The following is a 23,078-nucleotide window of genomic DNA, read 5'->3' as shown; positions in this document are numbered from 1 at the left end:
ATGCATAAATATTAATATTGAAATGAAGATGTTGGAAGATCTTTAAAACCTGAAACATATTGTAAATAGTAACTTATGGTTCCTCCAGGTTGCTAACCCCTGATATATGAAATTTGTTAAATGCTTTTTTTGTTATAATAGACTCCATTAAATTAGGTCTAAAGTTAAAGGAGGATTGGCACATTTACGGATTGTGGCTCTGACTGTACATAAAATATTATAAATATATAACAACATCGTTGCAATTGATTCATTCGAGTAAGTGAGGGGGGGGGGGGGGATGGGTTTGAATGTTGACGTAGTTTTATAGGTCTCTAAACGTTTGACGAGTTGTTGACAAGCGGGAGGGAGGTAAAAATTATTTAAATAATGTTGACGTTATTAATAGACAGCCCCTTATAGTACTAACTTTTTTTACTTTTTTTCAACGATCAAAGACCTCTTCGTAATTTCAATATTTTTAAATATTGCACTAACTTGGGATACAAAGTTTTCTGAATTTTATGTAAAAATAAAAATTATGTATTAAAATAATCCATTTATAAAGTTACGCTTTTATTTAAATTTAGTGAAACTTGTTACTTTTTAAAGGTAAAAATGATCATCACACACTCACTTACTATTACAACACCAATCTTTACATAACCTAAAATAGCACTAACCTTCACACCATCACTGACCAACACAACGCTAACCCCCGCATAAGCTCACGCAACATTAAACCGCACTTACCACAACAAATTACCCCTTACATAACCTCAAATAACACTAACCCTTAAACCATATCTAACCAGCACAAACTAACCCCTACATAACCTCACGCAACACTAATCCTGCCAGCCGTCAGTTGTCTTTTTAAACTTTAACATAAACAGGGGCGGATACAGTGACTATTAACTTGTTGCTCTCACGTTTGGGGCAGGAAGGAGAAAATTTTGAGTCTTTTTTTATTCCCAGGTTTTTTTTTTTGTTTTTTTTAATGCAAATTTTTTTGTAATACGTGTATAAAAAATATAGTTGTGCAGCCTTTTTGTACTATGTATATTAAAAAAAGTCCTGTAATTCTTTAAATGTTAAAGAAATTAAATTTTTTTTTCAAAATTTTTATTTGATATATTTTTATAAACAAAACAAAGCAAAGTTCACGTTGATGAAAGGTATATTAACATAACTCACATAAGACACTGAGCATATGCTCCTTGGTTATCTTTTAGTCTCACTTTTCACTCTCATCTATTTGTAATTATTTAAAGTTATTCCATAGAACTCCTTGGTATCATTTTCGTCTTCCTCGGTACCGCTTAAGTTTTCTATTCCGTATTCCGCAACCATTTTAAAAAGTCTCACTACTTCGTGTAAATTGTTGTGTGTCGTAATTTGTTTGCGATGACGTTATGTACAATCGTTGTCTAACAGGAGATTATTAATATCGTTTATAAAATTTACTGTTTTAGAGTTTTACGATATATATAATGGTTTTTATAAAATATTTAAATTAGTTTACAATAATAATTCAACTTATTTTTTTCAAAACATAATGAGCTAAAAACAGTACAAAGCTAAGCATATTTGTTTTGAACAGTTTGAAACTGAATTGTGGATAAAATGCAATATAAATAACTTCAAAAATTTATTTAAAGGAATTATGTCATCAGTCTATAACAAGATAGTATCGATAATTCTATTACTAAAATGTAATTAAAACTGAGTTGTGAATAAAATGCAATAGTAAATAGCTTCAAAAATTTGTTTAAAGGAGTAATATCATCAGTCTACAACAAGGTAGCATTGATAATGCTACCACTGCAATGAAAACAAAGTTATCACTTCTGTAAAAATATGAACTATTTTTTGATATTTTAATCTGTTTTTTATTGTGTTTCTCCGCTGATAACATTAGATTTTGTTTAATGTAGTATATTTTTTTATAAATGTAGAAACTTTTTCAACATTTTTTAAAAATATAATTAAATTTAACCATGTTTAGTATGTTTTTTTAGTATTGTGTTTTAAGATGTCATCTGATATAAATATTACATCCCCTGATAACTCTGAACTTGTTGATACTGTAATTGAAGATAACCTTTGCACTGTATGTTGTGAAAATATAAAATTTGTTGCTATTGGTCCATGTGACCATCCAGTATGTTATAAATGTTCTGCAAGAATGAGAGTTTTATCAAAGCAGATATATTGCTCAACATGCCGTGCCGATATGAGTCAAGTAAGTTTATATAGTAACAACAAAATTTGTAATAAAGTTTTTAAAATGTTTATAGATATAAATTAAAATGCTAATTAAATAACAAACAGAAAATATTAGTAATATAAGAGTTTTCATAAGTAAAAAAAACACTCACAATAGGTTTACTTTGAACACTTTAAAATCTTTCGTTGTGACTCTTTAGATTACCTTGTTGCATATAAATGAACATAGTTTTTTAAAAGTGTTTGAAAGTGAAATAGCATGTTTCTTTTCCATATTTAAGTTAAAAGACTCTGATGTTAACATTAAAATATTGCAGAGTGACTTTATTAACAGACATTAACAGTTTTATGAAACAAAATATAAGAAAAAATGGTCCACCAGCAAACATTATCATTTGGTATTTTCAAACCTCCTCAATTAATTTTAGCAGTATAATTGTTAAATTCTTCATAATAAAATTTAGCTTCTTTTTGCTATTCAACTTTGTATCATTTAATATCCAGCTATATATACTAATCCTGCTTTTGCATCTATTTGCACACACTTTTCTAGCTTAGGAGAATTGTCAAATATATCAATAGCATTACTGCTAAGAAAGTATTTCTGTCAGTTATGCTCACTTTCTGCAGATAAAAAATGAATGTCTTTACCAATATTGAAACTTAGTTTGGCTTGTTGAATTCTTACTTTTTAAATGACTTGTTGCATATTGATAAAATATGTGTCTCCAGATCCTTTCTGGAGTTTTCCCAACATTTTTTCTAGTGGGTCAGTTGTGAATTTTCCCAGTATTACATACTCTACAACAAAAACTTTGTAATAGCTACTAAACCACCCTCTACTTTGTTATAGCTACTAAACCAACCCTAACCCTAACTCGTACAAGCTAAGGCTGCATCTGTATCTCTAAAACTAAAACTGTCTGCAGCCTAGTTTGTTCGTCATTTGTTCTGCCATTGTTGTGAGACTAAGTAAAAATGGTAGTCTAGCATCTTCTGAAGTCAATATAACTGCTAACTGGATCTTCATATGGAATATCAGCATACAATCTTTTTGTATTTACAATTTTTCAGAACCTTGTTCCAAAATGTTCCAAAAAAAGTTATAATGTCGTCTGCTTCTTTTATATTAAATAAATTCTAAAACAGCTACAGTTTCATCACAAAAGATTTGTAGGCATGTAGACACCTTTTGTCTTCCAATAGGTTTTGGTGCAACAGATACTTAAGTAGGTTGAGACAATTTTACAATATTATTTTCTTCAAGTCTGAACAAACTTAAGATATTAGACCAATATGCATATTTAGTTTCCCCATTATATTCGTATTGTAACTTTTGGCTTTTTTCTGTGATCCAGTTATTACGAACAGATTTAAGTAGATGCACAAAGTCATATAACAAAAACATATTGTCTTTTGTCAACAATGGATCAAAACATTCAAACATTTTAAATAATGCTTGGTTTTTGTCACGATTATTGTCACATTATGAAAACCGGTATCCCTCCAACACTCTTTATTCCCTCTAAAACAAATTGAGTTTGTTCAAACAGAAATTTAAAGTCAAGGTCACAAACTGGTAAAATTCTGCAAAGGTATTGAGATCCTACATAAAGTCAAGCTCACAAACTGTGACTTTAACATAGAACTTAAAACAGTAGTTGCCAAAGACTCAGGTTTATTTACTGCATTTTAAAGATTGAACCAGCATGGTAAGTATGAGACTTCGTCAATCAGCAGCAAACACTTTTTTTGCATTTCATTTTTAAGTTTTCAAAAAAATTGAGTTTGAAAACTTTAGATTTTTTTAGAATTCATAATCCAGTTTTGAAGTTAGGAGAGAAATACTTGGAAATTCATAATCTTCCATATAAAAATCTTAAAATTGCAAAGTATTTAAATACTGGTACAATAGTTTCTGTGGCGTATTTATTTTCCAATGGTAATAGAACTCATATCATGAATGTGTTGCAATAAATTTACTATTTTATTGCATTTTGTTAAGTTATTTAAAAAAATAATAGCTTCTTGTAGTTTAAAGCAAGAATTAATGATGAAAATCCTGTTTTCAGATAGAGATTCAATTTTATGTTTAATCCCACAAAAGTATCTCTCAAAAGTAAGATCATTCTTGATCTTAAGCATAAATTTGACAATCGAAAAGTTTTCTTCAAAATCTGAATGATTAGTAACTGTTGACCAGGTAAATACCAAGTTACATTAACTATACCAAAATCAATTTCTTTATTTTGTAACTACTGATGTAATGAGCTAATGGATGTATTTTTATTAGCAGCTAAAATATATTTAGTTCGTCAGGCATAATGTTTCGAACAAATGAAGGCTTTAAAAGTTGTTTTTAATGGCGATCAGATAGTAGGTATTAAACTAGGTTTGTCACATGTAAAAACTGATGGAAGATCATGAGGCCTTTTATGGCCAAATTTGGTTACTATTTGATATCCAAATGGAAAATGTCCATTGCAAACAGCTGTATCTGGACTGTCATGTATATTGTTTCGCGGTATAGCATTCACCCATGAGTATATTATTCTTTGTCATAAGGAAGCTGGAAAGTTTTTTCCTAATTTTCCTTATTGTAATTGCCATTTCAGTTTGACACACAACATTTTTAAGGCATTTTTTGTATCTATAAACTAGATACTAGATTTTACTTTAATTAAAAATTAGTAAAGTTTTAACTTGCAATTATTAAACAAAACAACTTTAGAATATTGTTGGCCCTGAGCCTTAGGCCCCTATATACATGTTTACAATGCCTATTAGTACAGATGTGTACTAACAGGCCTCTATGGTTCTAATGCAACCTCCCTTCTTTCCCCTGCCTCATCCCCCTCCCCCCTCCCCCCACACACATTCACACACCTTCTGCAAAGAGACTGAAGAGGTTTGCATTTCTAAATTAATTGTATTAGTTTTGAAAAATTATAAAGTAGTAAAATACTGCAATGTTTTGTTTACGAATTAAAAAAAAAATGTATGTATGTATATATATATATATATATATATATATATATATATATATATATATATAATATATATATATATATATATATATATATATATATATATATATATATATATATATATATATTAAGGTGGTTCTAAAAACAACTTTTTCTGAAAATGACTGCTGGCCCCTCTCTGAATATGTTGTATATAATTAAAAAAATACTAGATTTAAGAAATTTTTGAATAAAAAATAATTTAAGGGGTTGCTACCGACCCTCAAACATTGTATAGGTCCCTAATAATATTAAAAAAAAAGTTTTTCAAAATTATGTCATGTTGGGTCTCAAATGAAGGGAAATTATATAAAAATTTTAAAAATATTAATCATTTTATAATAAATTTTTATTTTAGATTTTGGTAAACAAAAAGTTACGTTTTTTAACTAAAAATGAAAAATAGGGAATTTAACAAGATTTTTTGATTATAATTTTTTTTATCTATGTTTTTTTATAAAATGAATTATACTTTTGAAATTTGTATATAATTTTGCTTCGTTTGAGACCCAACATGACATAATTTTGAAAAACTTTTTTTTAAATAATATTAGGGACCTATATAATGTTCGAGGGTCGGTAGCAACCCCTTAAAATATTTTTTATTCAAAAATTTCTTAAATCTAGCATTTCTTTAATTATGTACAACATATTCAGGGGGTGCCAGCAGTCATTTTCAGAAAAAGTTGTTTTTAGAACCACCTTAATATATATATATATATATATATATATATATATATATATATATATATATATATATATATATATATATATATATATAAAGCAAAGTGTTTTTATTCAGTAAAACTTTATTTTTTTAAGGTTGTGTTTTGTAAATCAATAAAAAAGTTTAGTTCCTTTTCACTTCATAACTTACCTGGAAATCGTAAATATGGAATTCGATTTGAAGACAAACTTATTCAAAGTGAATTCCAACATCTAATTGCTAATATTTGTGTTCTTTGTAATAACAAGAATAATATATTTTTAACGCTTCACGAGTTAAAATCTCATTTACGTAAAGTTCATGAAAAACAGATGTGTGATATATGTGTTGAAAATCTTACAGTTTTTCCGCATGAGCTGAAAATTTACTCTAAAAAAGATTTAGTTAAGCATAGAAAAGAAGGAGATGAAGATGAAAAATCTCATCGAGGTCATCCAGAATGTCGTTTTTGTTCTGAAAGATATTTTGACAATGACCTTTTGTTATTTCATTTGCGTAAAAATCATTTTTGGTGTCATTTTTGTGAACATGATGGAAGACAAGACTACTATGATGTGTATGATGATTTGCGACAACATTTTGCGAACAAGCATTATTTATGTGAAGATGGTAACATTTGATTTTATTTTTATCAATTAAAGTTTTTACCAAAATCTTTTTTATAAATTAAAGTTTTCCTGGAAAATGCTTGTATGCAATATTTTTTTCACAAGTTTGTATTTAGGTAATTGTGTTAATGAAAAATATACATCCGTATTCAGGGATAAAATTGATTTTCAAGCACACAAATTAGCACAGCATGTTAAGAAGATGAATAAGTTAGAAGCTAAAGAAGCAAGAAAAGTTGAAATAGATATACGGTAGATGATTTTGTATTTCTATATTTATACTGATAATTTTTTTTTTCTTATTTTTTTTATGTTATTGACAGTTTTTAATAAGTTTTTTTTATATTGTCAGTTGCTTTCTTTTTTTTTTGTCATTGTTGTCCATATTGATGTTCATGATGTAGTTGTTGTTGTTGATGTGATGTTGGAACAACACTATCATCTTGGTATTGGTTTCTTTGATATTTATTTTTTAGTATTTTTGTTATTTTTCTTATACTGTTGCTACTTTTTATTGTACTTTTATTTGTATCTCATTTGTTTTTATTTGTATCTCATTTGTTTTTATTGTATCTCATTTGTTTTTATTGTATCTCATTTGTTAATGTCCTTTTATTATTTTCTTTTTCTAATTATAATAATCTGTAAGTATTGCCCTTATGAATTCATGTTACATATTTTTTTTCCCCATAGATACGAAAGACGTCAACCCCAGTCTAATCTTGTGAATGCAGCTGATTATGAAGATATAAACCCTGTAGAAAATAAAAAAACCAGAATGGGCGCACCAAATTTATTGCAAAATACTGCTTCAAGCTTCAATTCTTCAAATTCATTTGAAATCAATGGAAAAGACTATGATTATGTTGTAAAAGAAAGAAGAAAATTAGATGTTCGAACCAATCAAAAAGAAAATATCCAAAGTTTGGAAAATAGGTGCCTTTTTTTGCTGATAAATTTTATATATATATATATATATATATATAATATATATATATATATATATATATATATATATATATATATATATAGTCAGAATTTGGCAATGTCAACATAACTGCTGATCTGACAGTGTCTGAGGTCTGCAATTTTTTAGCGACCTCAGATTCTCAGATTTTTTAAACTTAATTTTATTTGCTATTTCAAATAAATTAAAAAACAGCAAAACGAACATTTTATTCTAACATTTTATTTTTATTTAAGTTCTAAATAAAATAGTTATAATAAAAACGACAAAATAAAAACGACAAAATAAAATATATGTTAAATGTTTTTTATTAATTCTTATTAAACTAATTAAAATAATAACAGCAAAACAAACTTGTTATTTAAATGCTGAACAAATTAAAATTTAAATAAAATAATTCAAATTAAAACAAAAAAATGAATAATTTAACTTATAAACATATATATTTAAAATACCACTTTGTGAAAAGCTGTTTTATGCTCTTTTAAATGTTCACAAAAAAAAATTCAGCTTAAAAGTCTAAGAGGAAGAGTTTTTTTTATAGAATTTGGGTTTTATGCAAATAACACATTTTAAATAGTTTTTTGGCTTGTAATTTCAAAAACAATGGTAAATGAAATAAAAACATTTTCCAAATATTTTTATATAAATTTATTAAAGATGGCTTAATATATTCTGGGAAATATTTGTAGATATTAATTTGCAATGTTGTCTGACTATTAATAGAATACTTTGTTGTTGTTCTTCATTTTGAGATGAGTCAGCAAATTTAATTATTCTGATATTTCTTTCTGCACAATCATTTGTGACTTTTAAGTTTTTGATATAAAACAAAGTTATTCTAAGATTCAAAATCTTTCAAGTTGCCTTTAGTATTGGTATATAACCAAACCTTAATCTCACTTACTTTACCATCAAAATGGAGAACAATTTTTTTTACCGCTTAATTCATCTCTATAGTTTTCTCGTATTTCCTATGTGTTACAATCATACAGTCTCTTTAATTCTTCTTATTTCTACTCCTAAATAGTTCATTACATAAACAGTAAACATTGTTTGATTTCTGTAACTAATCCCTTTTCTTACCCTTAAAGGTGTTGTTGTTGCTTTAAGGCCATTTCTGGTAATAGCGTTATGATCAATAATGGCAGTTGCATTTATTTATTTTTCTTTATTTACTTTAGGTATTTGGACTTTGTTAAAACTGTCTTTGAACTCATATCTTTAGAATCTATTAAAAATATAAACTATAAATAAGTTTTATTATAAAAGCTTAATAAGAATATAATTTATTAACAATTTATTAAGCAAATTAGTAAATTCTAAACATAAACTTGCTTTTTTGCTTGGTATTTCAAAATCCTTGGGTTTCAAAAGTTTCAAAGTACTTGGGTTTCAAAAACAGCGCATTTTCTAAAAAAACGCGGCTTCAGTTTTAATTTAAAAAATAATCGCGGTTAACCGTGGTTTTCGGTTTTTCTTGTTAAATAATAAAACTTATGTAAGTTTATCTTGCATTATTTATTAAAAAAGTTATTTAAACAAAGTGTTCTAACATTATGTTTATATTTTGAAATAAAACTTACAATGACTTATTTTTATTGTAAAAAAATTTTAAGAATTCATCAGATAATCGTGTTCTAATTTTTGTGCAGAAACAAGTGCAGCTTGAAAAAACACATTCGACATCTGTTGAGGTGGGCTTTATAGAGAGTAAATTTTTTCAAAAACTCTTACTTAAGCCATTTGAATTGATCAGTAGATTTAGGCAAGTCTGTGATGCTATCTTTATTGCGAAGTTGTTTACTCATATTCATCCATAAGCGAAACAGATGAACTTTCTGATAATGTACATGGTTCTTCCGCTTGTAGTGGTTTCTCATCATTAGAAGTAAATTCAAAAAGCCTAAATCCAAGTTTTCTAGCGTAATTGAAAGTATTTTTTAAATAATAATCTAATCTAGCTTGTTGATTACATCAAGAGCATTTAATTCAGTAAATGTCTGGAATAAATATTTCTTAATTTTTAATTAAGGCGCAGTCAATGAAAAAAGTGAATTCCAATGATGACGAACATCAAATACAGTTCGATTTCTTTACCAAATTCCTCAGTAACTTTCTTCTAAAAAAATTTGATTAAGAACTGATGACATTCTTATGAATTTCACTACTTTTCATGCATTCATCAAAATTTCAGGGTAGTAAACATTAATCTCATTGTTTACTGGTTCAAAACTAGAGTTATCATTGTAAATTCTATGTTCATCCTCTTCTGAATGACTGTTTGTTTCCTTGGGAATTGGTATGTTTGTGTCTTTATTTTTTTTGTATAATGTGTCCCATAAACCATGATGGATTACAATTATCAACAATGTCAGTTAATTGCATGAGCTTCTTGTTGATTGCTGTACCATCTTGAGTAGAACCTACTACATCCCTTTCCATACAAACACTAAATGATTTCAAATGATCCTTAATATTTTGTATTAAGTTTTTAGCTGGAACCATAAGTCCTAATGAGACAATTTTTATAGGTTTTTTTACATTCTCTTTCATACAGGTTGATACCAATGTACCTCCTGTGCCTCAAAGATGTGTATTCATCATCCATTAAGCTGAATTTGTCCCATTTGAATTTGTTTGTAATTTCTTGTTTCATCACTTCTTTTTTTATCAGAAAAATCTTGATGAATTAAATTCATCACAGCTGTTTGACTTTTAGGAAAGTGATTTCCTCATTGTTGAATCAATGAGCAAATAAGTTGGTTGTTAGTTGTTATTTTAATTGACACACTGTCTCTAGCTAGATCAGCTACAATTTTTTTTAAGATTTGTTTTTTGTAAATAACTGTCCATAGTTTAAATTTTTTTTTCCGGTAGTGGATTTAAGCTGCTGCTTAATTCTCCAGTCGAAGGGCTGTTGATAGTAATTTCATGAAGGAAAATATGATTCTGCAAAGTAGTTGTGGATCCACCAGAGCATGTTACAACAGAACCGCATTTATTACAGATGTAGGGTTACCAGATATCCTCTTCATTTCCAATTATAGGTTCACAAGTGCCATCTGTCACCATTTTCTTTCTGTATTCTTCATACCTTACGTATCTCTCCATTCTCTTTTCAACTCTAGCTTCTAGTTCTTAATCTTTAACGTGACTAATGAACTGAACTCTTTCTTTCCTCCGATCTTCAATAAATTAAAGATATTCCATTATACTCTTTTTGTTTCTAGCCATATTGATGTTTGCTTTACTAATGTCAAAAAAAAACCTATTATATCCTAAAAAAAATTACATATTCTTAAATAACCAATTGCTCTACACATCAAATCTTAGTATGTTATGTCAGTATGCAAATCCACATATATTACAAAATAATGTTTAAATTTTTTTACTTGACACTATAATTTTTTTCCTCTGCTGTCTATCTTCAAAGTTAGTTTTTGTTGTTTTACTATAAGTTGCCATTTTTTGTAAATTTTACAAACTTTTCAAGAATTTTTGATTCAGAAATTAATTAGTTGCTGAATCCACATAGTTTTTAGAGGTTTACTATTTTTTGTACAAAAGTTTTCATTTTCTCGGTGACGTGAAGGGTTTTCTTTGCAAAGGATATCAAAGTTTTGCCAGTTGCACATGCAAAGTTGGTATTTAAGCTTTTTAATCGATTTGATCTAGAACGGATAAAATATTGGTAATGTCTTAAAACTGTCCTATTGGTAGGGAGCTGATAAGGTGGCAGTTCAGAAATAGGTGATTTAAGTAGATACAATGGTCTTCTTCAATGTACAGAAAATATTATTTTTATTAGTTTGTTTATTACATAGAATAATTGAGCTTTATATTAAGAAAAAGTAAATACAAATAGAAAAAATGACAAATATCATGAAAATCAATTTTTACATTTACTTAAAGTGGTCAAAAAAAACTCAGACCTTTATCAATTTGCACTTAGATCGAGAACAGTTTTAAATGTAATGGTAATTTTCTTAAAAAATTTCTTAAATTTTTTTTAATTGTTACCCTTAAACACACATTGGCAATGTAATACTAAAATAGTATGACGTCAGAATAAAAGAAAAGAAAAGAAACTTCAGTACATACATCCATTACCTTATCATAAAGTAATTGATATGTGTACTGAAGCCCTTGCAGCATACTATTTTAATATGATGTCATCAGTGTGTGTCTAATGCTGCATTTATATAAAAATAAAATAAATGATTCATAATACAAATCTTAGCTCTAGCAAATTTTTATTTGTTTTTTTTTTGCCTCCATTTTGAGCAATAAAGAATTTGACTAAGAGTCTCTTTAACAGCACCTCGATTGCTTCCTTGATTCAAAGCCTAAAGATTTTTATGCCAACAACATTTATTCTCTGTGTAAGCATTAGCAAGAGGTTATAATGCATATATTGAAAAATATTGAAAATTAGTTATGTAATCAAAAATAAATAACAAATGATTTTTTTTGAAAATAAGCTTATTACTTTTTAGCCAATTCAATAAAATAAATTGCAACAAAAATGAAACTTAATCACCGCTTACTGAATGATACTGATCTTTTATTTAATTAATTAACTGACAAGTTAATTAATAAATGTTTTGCACTTTTTTTTATGTTTTTAATAATATGCCTTTTTTCTGAGATATTATTTTTAAAAAAACAATAAGATAACAACTCTAATCAAAAATTCAAATCATATATGTACTAATTTTATAATGAAACTTTTTTGGAATTTTCTGATTATTTTTTATGTAGTTTTGCTCTTTTCTTATCTCTTTTCTATTTTTTCTTTGTTTTACAATGGCAGGTTGTCTTTGTTATCCAAGGCAGTTTTATTTTTGATAATCATTTTATTGATAATTAATTTGATAATTTTATTATTATTTTTTATAAAATTGATCAAGCTTTTCATCTTTATTTATATGCAAATATTAGTGTTTTTGGTGAATCCAAAGCTCATTACACTTAATAGTTTGAGTTGAGCAGTTTATGGCTTTTGCAGTTTCTTATGCTATTAGTTGACTTTCCAACCAGCTTTTATTAATCGACTATCAATTTATCAATTATAAACATTTATCAATTACAATCCAAGAAGGCCTGCCTACCTCCTCTAAACTCCACTAAGTTCTACCTAACAAGCATTTGCCTACAAATTGTCGTGTTATCAGATACTTTCTGTAAGTTGTCATGTTATCAGATACTTTTTGTAAGTTGTGATGTTATCAGATACTTTCTGTAAGTTGTCATGTTATCAGTTATTTTCTGTTATCATGTTATCTTTCTGTAAGATTGAAAGATTCATGTTAATCAACACAAGTTTTTCATGTACACAAAAGACATCATGTGGACTTTGCATATCTGTGAAGAATACTGTTTGCTCAGAAGTACTATAAATATTTAGGAGTATTGTAAACCTTCCAGATAACATGGTGCATCATATAAAGATCTATGCCGATGACAGTAAGATTTTAGGGGTCATCAAAACAGAAGATGATGCAATAAAACTAGAACTACTTATAGATCATGCAGTAGCCCATGTTTTTCAATCTCGACAAATGCATGCATGCTAGTCACTCGAAGTCAATGCGCCTTTACTCAATGCTTGGCATAGGCAACAATCAAATAGAACTTGGAACAACAATTGTTGAATGTGACTTGGGTATCGCTTTCAAAGCTAACCAAGACACACTGTGTGTCTCTAATTAAATCATCATAGTGGTGCCTGGTGTTGCATCACTTTATTAGAGTTTACAGGTGAAACTTTATTTTTATATGATGGTTTTGCTTGTTAAATTTTGATTTATGAATAAACAAATTCAAATTAATTTGGGCCTCCTGTGGTTTTCAGGACTATGTTGTTTATGAAGTAAGCATACTAAAGAAGTTTATAGGAATAATGAAGCTGTTTGTTATGAGAGAAACAAAATGCATCTTAAAAGCAACAGGAAAAGTTCCTAACTATGATTTAGACTCGAGTGTTGAACTTTGGCTGATAGACCTAAATTAAGACTGTTTCAAAATTCAGGTTTTTAGTCTGTATAATACAATAATCTGTTTTAAATTGTTGGTTGCTTCACTATGAAAAAAAATCTGCTTCACTATGAAAAAAATATATAGGAAGAGAGTTCTGATAGACTAGCAGTATTAGTTACAAGTAATGTTTTTATCCAACAATGATTTATTTCAATACCAATTTTACCAAAATTGCTTTCATAGAGAAACTACTTAAATTTCTTATATCAAAAAAGAAAAATTTAAGTTTAGAGGCTCCTAGGATGATTGACTAATCATTTATCAAAGTCTCATTCTTTTACTGTATCTGTCCTTGCATGCTGCAAAAGCTTTTCTTTGTCTAGCTTTTCCCCCCACACTTCAACCCTTTAAAACTCTCTCCCATCTTCATGTTTTTCTGACTCATACAACCTTCAACTTTTTAAGTCTTCTGTCGACCGTTTCCTTGCTCTATAACTCAAATTTTTTTTTTCTAGTAACTCCTAACTTAGAAGTGGTTGCTTGCAGCCTTGTTGGAAGTGAATCGGAATTTTAAAAAAAAGTAGGAAATTAAAATGAACTTAATTAGAAGAAATAAAAAATTTTTTAATTTAAATAGTTTGTGTACTGTTTTTATTTTTGTTTCTTTAAAGTGGTTGTTATTTTCAACAACAAAATTCAATAAGTTAAAGCAAAAGAAAAGTTGACATTAAAAATAATCATTTTCCTTATTTTATTTGTTTGTTTTTTAGAGAGGAAAGCGAAAATATAAATAGCCATCTGATTGTAAAATATATTTGTATAATTTTAATAAAACAATTATATGTCTCTAGAAAAAAATGCCTATGTAATACATGCATATACTTTTATGTATAACTTTTTTTAAATATATGTACGTTTAGCTTATTTGGATGAGGTGTTAACTTCATACGCGGATTGTCAGAGGTTCGATTCCTACCACTGTCTAATTTTTTTTGTTTTTCTTTTAAATACCGCTGGTCATATGTTTGCTTTGTAACCACTTATCTTTTCTTATTTGTATATAAGAAATCTTTTTGTTGTATGTTTTTGAATGATACACATCACATCAAATATCTTTTACTATTTAAGTCTTTCAGTGTATTTTCTAAGTAAGCCGCACACACATATCAGTGACGTATCTAGACAGGATACAGTATGCATCTCCCCCCCCCCCCTCAACAGAATCTGAAAGTCCAAAAATATCTTAGAAATTGAGGATTTTTTTTTAAGGAAACGCAAATATGGTACAAAATACAAATATATTTCCACACTAAAAAAACAAAAATAAAAACAGTACACAAATTATTTAAATGATAAATTTCTTTCAATTTTTTTCTATTTAAGTTCATTTTAATTTCCTATTTTGTTAACTTTTTTTTTTTTAAACTTATCAGCTGTTAAACAGTCTCAGCAAATTAATTAAAATTTTCAATTTATATAACAATAAATTTTACAATAGCTTACTGGCATTATGGCTTGATCTACTGGCATTTTTTTAATGGAAGTAACTGATTTGTTTGCCATATACATAAAAATGGCAAAGCAAGGGCTATAGCTGGCTTCATAAAAAACCTCTGAAAACATCTGGCTTTCTAATCTTGTGTAATGTTTTAGGAAGGTTTTTATAACAATTGAATTTTTTTTTTCCACTAGATTCTTATTCTAATACAACAGGTTTTTACAGCAGAAATTGTTTATTGAGCTATCTGCTGCTTGCATCAAGAATGAGCTACACTCTTACAACTTGAAACATGATGATTTTGAGTTTACTATGAAAAATAATAAAATCTGTTCATAGTTATCAAAAATTAGTTGTAAGGTAATAAAAAGGAAGTTTTTCAAAATCTCAAAGGAACGTGAGATTGATTCAAATTTGATCAATAGTTTATATCAACTGGTTTAATAGTTTTATTAAAACAAGTTATTTCAGGTGGAGGTAGAAGTGCAAGTAGAGAAAAAAAATAGAAACATAGGTAACTGGATGTTACATTTTGAATGCAATTGAAAATTTTGTTTTTGTTTTTTATTTCATGCAAGGGTAAAATTTAAAAATTACTTGAAAGAAGGTCTCTCTGATGTTTATGGTTTTCAAATGTTTCTGGTTAGATAAAAATAAACTGTTTTTTAAAATCAACTATTTTTTTGAACTTATTTTGCAAATAGTTTTATTACTCCTGAATAGTTACAAAATTCAAAGTTTCTGTTAAACTCTAAGATCTTGCAATACTACATAAAGTCACAATGTCTTGTTTTTTGCCCCACTGCAGTCTTTGAAAAAGAACAGTTTTTGGATTTAAAAAATTTCTGCAATGCTGTATGTAACAGTTGTATGATCAAAAAGCCAAGACTTATGACCATTGTGACATTGTCTTGATTGTTTGGAAATAGTATACAAAAGCTTTTCTACCAACTTGTAGCTTTATATTAGATTTATTGGGTGGGTTGGATTATTATATTATATTATACTCTTGCAGTCAACCTCCAACCATTATCACATTATCGTAATGTTTCTCTTTCTCTTTTCTATAAATTTTCTATAAATACTATAGTGGACACTGTTTCAAAGAGCTAGCATCTCTTGTGCCATTAACTAAAATTCATTCTCATGCTACTCACCATTCAATTAAGCCTCATCCTTTTACTGTGACTGTTGTTAAGTGCTTCTAAAATTCTTAGAGCACTTAGAAACTCGAACATCAGCTCTTTGGAATTTGCTTCCTTCATCTTGTTTTCCTGATTCGTGTAATTTGCAATCTTTTAAGTTGTCTGTTAATTGTTATCTTGCTCTAAAAACTTCATCTTTTCTCTTCCAATAACTTCCAACTCTACTAGTGGTTGCTTGCAGTCTTGTTGGAAGTGAAGATATTTTTTTAAAAAAATGTACTGAATTTGTACTGAAACTTGTAGATTTATGTACCGAATTGAGAGAAGTTTTGATTGAAACATCAAAGTATCAAACCATTTAATTCAAAAAAAATTCAAATTATAAATATTTGGCAATATCTTTTACAGATTAGGCAACTCGATATATTCTTGCAAACAATAAAGTAAGCAACGCTGTACATAAAATGTCTTGCAAATTAGAACTAATATTTTTAATAAAATACCAGAAAGTTTTGATATTATAATAATACCAGAAATTTATCTAAACTCTGTTTGCCGGAAAAAATATCGTAGAAAAGTATTTTGTTCCTAATACAACAGAATTTTATATTTATATTTGTCAAGGAACACAAACCAATATTGTCAAATCTCACCAATTTTAGTCTTTAAGTCTTTTTAAGTTTAAAGTTTAAATAGTAAACTTTACCATACATAATGTTTTAACAATTTTTATTTGTTTCTTTTTGTTAAAATGAGTAAAATTTTCTTTGAAAGAATGACTCCTTCAATTAAAAATTTTGGTATTGTTATAAGTTTTACTCTCATGTTTTACAAAATTTTATTTTTTATGTAAAAGTATATTTATTATACAATATATGCTATTACCATTTAACTAAAACATTTTCAAATCTTAATAATGCTTCATTATCACTCACTGACCAATATCTTCTGAGTTTACTTCCTCTCTGAGAGTCACTGACAAGGATAACCAAAAAATGACAGTATTAGTGATACAGGGTATCTATCTAGGAAAGCAACATTTGATTCTATTTACATAACCTTTCAGCATTGGTAGTAGCCTAGAAGTAAAGTAATAAGGTAATAAAAAGGCAATTAAAAAAAAATTTTGAAGCGGCGTACTTAATACAAGCAAAGGGAATCTTAGTATCCCTTCAGAAATTTGAATTTGTGTTCTTTTCAGTGTTTTGGATTGAGCTATTAACAAAAGCTTTTTAATTATTTACTTACAAAAAAGCACATTAGACTTAAAAAACCAAAGAACATGAAGACTATAAAACTAGTTTACAGAAACAGATTAACTGAAGTTTAACTGGAAAAAAAAGCACATGATCTTGCTTTAAATGCAACATAACAATAGAAAGTGTTAGAAAAAAGAACCAGCATTGCCATAAGCTTGCACTTGATGAAAGAAAAGAATAGAATGTTGTGATTGTTAGGGGAAGGTTGCATAAGATGAGCAGATTCCTAAGATGGTATAACCTCTTTTACGGGTAGACTAATGATTTTTTCGGAAACTTTTTTGGTTAAGGATATTCGTACAAGTTCGACAATGTTATTTATTTCAATTTCTTGGTTGTATAGTTAGTATTCTTTGATTGTTTTGCTGTTAAAAATTTTTTTCCATCCCCATTATATTTTTTTATTATTCAATATTTTGTAATTACATCAGAACAAAACAAGATCATCGAAAATTTATTACATCCTCAATATTTTATGCTTATCTACTGCCAATTCCATGGGTTATATAAGATAATACATATGCTGTTGTCATGCTATTTAAATTATGATAGTACTTGGTGAAGTTGCTTAAGATGATACGTTTTTAGACGCTCAAGATGAGATGCGGCTTTTTATTAGGAAAAAGATGTTTTTTTAAAGTTATTCTCCGCGGAGCTTTATTTTGGTATTTCAAGAGCGAAAGTTTTTAAAAAAAATAGTATCGTTAACTTTTTTAGAGATAGGAAAGATTTATTATTGTTTTATTTCTATAATTGAGATAATTAAAATTTACTTAAGTATTGTCCTTGAAGATGCAATTTTATTTAATTTTTTGAATAGTTTAGAACTTATCAATTTTTACTCAGAGTAATATCCATGCAATACTACAACTTTGGGTGATGGAGCAATATTATAACTTTTGGTGATGTTGCTCAAGAATTTTTTCGTTAAGAAATTTTTGCAAAGAAATGAGCACAGAATAGATGAACAGTAACAATTTCTTAAAACTTCAGCTAATAGCTTACTCAAATATCTCAAAATTGTATAAAATAGGCATGAAGTTATATATTTCTAATACGTTTGTAGTACGTTCTTTCAACCAGTTTAAGCTCCTAAAGCCATATTAACGATCCACAATGAGTGAGGAATGATTATCAAGTTTATTACTACTATCTATTGAAGCAGATTTGGTGAATGACCTTGTTTCTGAAGTTGGGCTGGATTGTTTTGCCTATATGAAGCTAAGAAAACTAAAGCTGAATTAAATTTTACCCAACCTTAAAAAAAATACCCTATTTTTGATTTGCTGTTAAAAACATTATGCATAATTTATCAATTTTCTGTTTTATTAGTATTTGTAACACTTAAGTTAAGCAATTTAGTAGTTTTTAGTAAATTAAGTATAAGATAGTTGTTGATGCTTTTAAAAAGTAGTTTTTCACATATTAAAGTCTTGTAGACATTTTTTATGGCGCAAGTGACATTTTAACATTGGGCCTCTTTAAAAAACTTTCATTCACCCTGGCTACGCCTCAATTTAGATACGAAACTTGCAATTACTCATTTCCATTTGCAATTTACAAAACAATCTCTACCTCCCTTTTAAATGTGCAGTTTTTTATTTATAATGCTTTATTGGATTCCCCAAGGCCGAGGGGACTATTGCACACTAAAAAAAAAGGTAAAAATTTCTACGTTAGGGTAGGATATGTGATATACCTTTAGTAAGTTATAATTTACTACCTTTTAAGGTAGAAAATTATTGTTTGGGGTCTTCCATAAAGTACCTTGGAAGTTACCCAAAAACGTACAAATGCATACAAGGGAAAGGGTGTGTTAAAGACAGCAAGTACGTTCGCGGTTTTCTCTCGTTCTCGATCTCTCTTATAACTTTATTTCTTTTTTTTTTAACAAAAGCATTGAATTTTACGAGTTCAAAAAATCAATATTTTGTTATGTAGGAAAAGGTCGAAATAACTATTTTTTTTGTTATTGTTTTTAACGTTTTAAAAGATTTCTGCAAGGGAAGTTGATTTTGTAATAAATAATGCGTACGTGCACATAGGAGTGGCGGTGAGGGGTGGGGGGTGGGGTGGGGGTGGGGGTGGGGATAAGGGGTTTAGGTGTTTTACTGCGTACATACTTTATTGATGCCCCTTTTATAAATTAAATTTGCAGCATTTTTTCAACCCTATTTGAAACATTAACCTCGACAAATATGCCGCAGAGAAACGAGTTGTTAAAATAGTATACAAATTCATTTTAATTGTTTATATATTTAAATACTGGTCTGTGCTTACAAGGTATGTAAGTATAGATCATGACCTTTATTTACTCTCTTTTAAGCTTTAGGAAGTGTAAGCCAGTAATTTCAACTATGATTCGTTGTTAAAAGTTTCGATAAATTTTCAATTTGAAATATTATTGTGCTTTAATACATTATTAACATTTTATATATTTATTCACTTAAAAAAGTTTTAATTAAATCCTTGGCTAGAGCTAAACGGAGAAATGAACACTGCCCTTGAAAAACAACAATTAAGTTAAAAGCTTAGTTTTTTTCTTAGATTTCCTTTAATCTTTTTTTTTTGTTTGTTTCTTTTCCTCTTAACTAAAGTTTTTTTTTCTTTAGATCAATTCTTAGTTCTGAGAACAATATTAAGCATCGTGATCATTATCAAGATAATGACGGAGTTATTGGTATGTCAGAGCATATAAATAAACAATTAGTTGAGACGAGTCAAACAAATAGTGCAAAAGATTTTGTTGAGCCTACACCAATAGTAAAAGAAAAAATTGAGAAATATTCCGATAGTAGTATTGAAAATAATTCCTTGAGAGCTGAATCTGATTTCCCTTCCTTGCCAGGTTCTTCACACGTGCCGTTCCAACTTGCAAAGAGTCTCAAAGAGAAACACGACGAAGCGTTTCCAGCACTTGCTTCTACAATTAAACTTAACAATGAAGTTGTTTCAGCTAGTAAATTCACTGCTCCACATGCATCCCTTTTAGTTAAAACCGTCAAATCTAAGAAAAAATCAGTTGGTAAATGGTCTAAACAAAAAGATGAAGTAAATGCGATTAATGAAGATTTTCCCTCCTTAAGTACGTTGACTGTTGATCTCACTCCTCTTTTAGAAACTCAAAACCAAAAAAAATCCTTAAAGACGGTTAAAACAGAAAATTTAAATAATTTAAAAAAAAAGTGTCCGCCTGGTTTATGTGAATCAAAACAGGTCAGTAATAACGTTTTAAAAAGCACCATAAATACTTCAAGAAGAAATCCGCCTGGTCTTGATGTCCCTAAAAACATTGTTGAACCGAAATCTATGCCTCCTGGCTTATCTATAAAATCTCCTATTGATTCAAATGAAATTAAAAAAGAGAGAAATCTTAATTTATTAGCCATGCTTAAAATGTATTTAGACGATTTTAATTTAGGTATTTTTAAAGATCTTTCTGGTGATTTTCGACGTGGTCTTATCACTCCTGAAAAATACTACCGTGAAATCTCGCATTTGTTAGGGGATAATATTAAGAACGTTTTCTCCGAATTAGTAGCCTTGCTACCTGACGAAGACAAGCAGCAAGAACTTTTGCTAGTTCATAACAATAACATTATATCGCAGCAATCGAGGTCAGAATCAAGCGCTGATTATACAAGCAAAAATCAATGGAAATCCAAACAAAATCCAAATCCAAAGATAGAACCAATCATTGAGAATCCGGATTGTGATACTTTTATCCCTCAAGCCCTTTCACACATGGAATCTCATCAAGAAAGTTTTCCCGCGTTACCTACTGCCTCAAAAAAGAAAAACTACTTTAACTCGACTAATGGACACCGAAATGTTTCTTTGAAGAATGCCTGGGCAAAATAAAATGGTTAATATAAAATTTTCAAATTTTCTTATTTGTGTGTTTATCTATTTTTGTGTGAGGATAATGAACCTCTAAGTAATATTAAGTTAGAACTTAACGCATATAGAAAACAGTTGTAGGAATGTTAAGGAAATGCTCCCTGCTTTAGTAATTTTTTTTTAAGCAATTCTGAAGCGATGCACAGTGGAGTATTTATGGTAAAAATTGATCAAAATTATTTTATGGCTTTTAACAATTAGATAAACAATTAAAAGCAGTTTGAAATCATAATATAATATTTAAAATAATTGTGCAGGATTTTTTTTTACTCAAAACACACTTTTCCATATAAACCATACAAAAAGAAGTTTAAAAAAAATAACTAAACAACAATATAAACTGTTAAACTTCAATTAAAACATTAAATGCCTTAAGAGTAAAAATGTTTAAAAAAAATGATGCAAATACAAACAATTTAAACAAAAGGAAATATACAAATACACATACTATAAAGGTGAAATAAACCCTACTATAAAGGTAAAAACAACATAAAATAAAAAAATATACTTAAAAAACGATAAAAAATAAACAGTCTGATTCATTTTCGCTAGATGCCTCCTCTTCATATTGTTGTAGTTCGTTCAATGTTTTTGGTTGCAAGAACTCTAATGCCTCACTGGAAATAGCATTTCTTTTATTCTCGAGCCTCTTTCTGACACTGCTCAACAAAGGATCGGAACTTAACAGAAGTCTGTTTAGGATATCCCTATTACTAATTTCTCTTGAAAATTTCCTCGAGAAATTTTGTCTATAATCACGGAAATGCTTGTTTCGAGCCTCAGCCGTCTCTTAAAATTGACCAATAGGCAATATAGCTTGATCAGTTATTGTGGCATCATGCCTCAATATCTTGTGCATTGTAGGAGTCATTGGATACCATCCATAAATTTCAACAAAGTTCTGCTGTCAGTTCTGCAAACTTTTCAAATTTTTTGATATCTATTTTATATCCACTTGACAAGGTTTCCGAAATGATACTACAGTTTTTAATAAGTCCAATGTTAACTCCTGTAATGCAGAATGAGGTTTGAGGATCTGAAAAAAATCTTTTTGATGTATTGCCATCATTAGTATTCCCAAAACCTTCAGTTGGAATATCCACCAGCAGCCCTATTTTCTCTTTGAATTTGTTTTGAATGTTTTTTTTTGTTTCAGCTACAATTATTTTATCATCTTGTGTTCTCGCTTGCCATTTTTTTATGGGAATGTGGTATGATAAATGTAGTAAAGATTCAAAAAACCTAATTCTTGTATGCAATATCGATAAACCAAATTTAAGGGCATCTGGATTATCTATTTTTTTTATGGTTAAATTATTAAAGTCTTTTGACGTCCACATATATAGCACCTCATAGTAGATGTCGTGTTGGTTGCAGCATTGCATACTTTTGCATCAACCATTGTTAATGCCAAGGTATGCTTTATATGTATAATACCACCTAAAAACTTCGATATTTCAGTTTTTTTTAAGTTTTTTATTTGATCTTCTACATAGCAGATTTCTTCATTTGTTATGTCTTTAGTTTTATGGATAAAACGAATTCGAATTGGGCGACAATTTCTTGTAGAAGAGGGCACAGGGTTTTGCCAAATAATCTTCTGGCTACCAATATGACATATAAGCCGTAGAGGTACAAATGAACTTTGAAAAATGTTAGACTATCTGTACTATTTTGGAATTTTTGTTTAAATGTTTGCTGCTGTGAGCCATCACAACCCCATTTTGATAACATTTCTAAATTGCTTCTTTCTTCTTC

At 28.4% G+C, this 23,078-nt stretch overlaps 1 protein-coding gene across 1 annotated transcript; it reads left to right on the top strand.

The window, feature by feature from the left end:
* The first annotated feature begins 1,381 nt into the window (after positions 1-1,381).
* LOC100214721 (E3 ubiquitin-protein ligase ZNF598) lies at positions 1,382-21,313 on the top strand. Its single transcript, XM_065803016.1, has 5 exons — positions 1,382-2,224; positions 6,057-6,570; positions 6,686-6,821; positions 7,263-7,505; positions 20,033-21,313. Exons 1-5 carry the CDS (start codon positions 2,015-2,017, stop codon positions 21,279-21,281), a joined length of 2,352 nt encoding a protein of 783 aa, XP_065659088.1. The 5' UTR covers positions 1,382-2,014; the 3' UTR covers positions 21,282-21,313.
* The last annotated feature ends 1,765 nt before the right edge of the window (positions 21,314-23,078 follow it).

Source organism: Hydra vulgaris, chromosome 08, assembly GCF_038396675.1.
Source record: "Hydra vulgaris chromosome 08, alternate assembly HydraT2T_AEP".
Classification (NCBI taxonomy): Eukaryota; Metazoa; Cnidaria; class Hydrozoa; order Anthoathecata; family Hydridae; genus Hydra; species Hydra vulgaris.
Note: the sequence above shows the minus strand (reverse complement) of the source record. Positions and strands in the feature narration are given on the sequence as shown.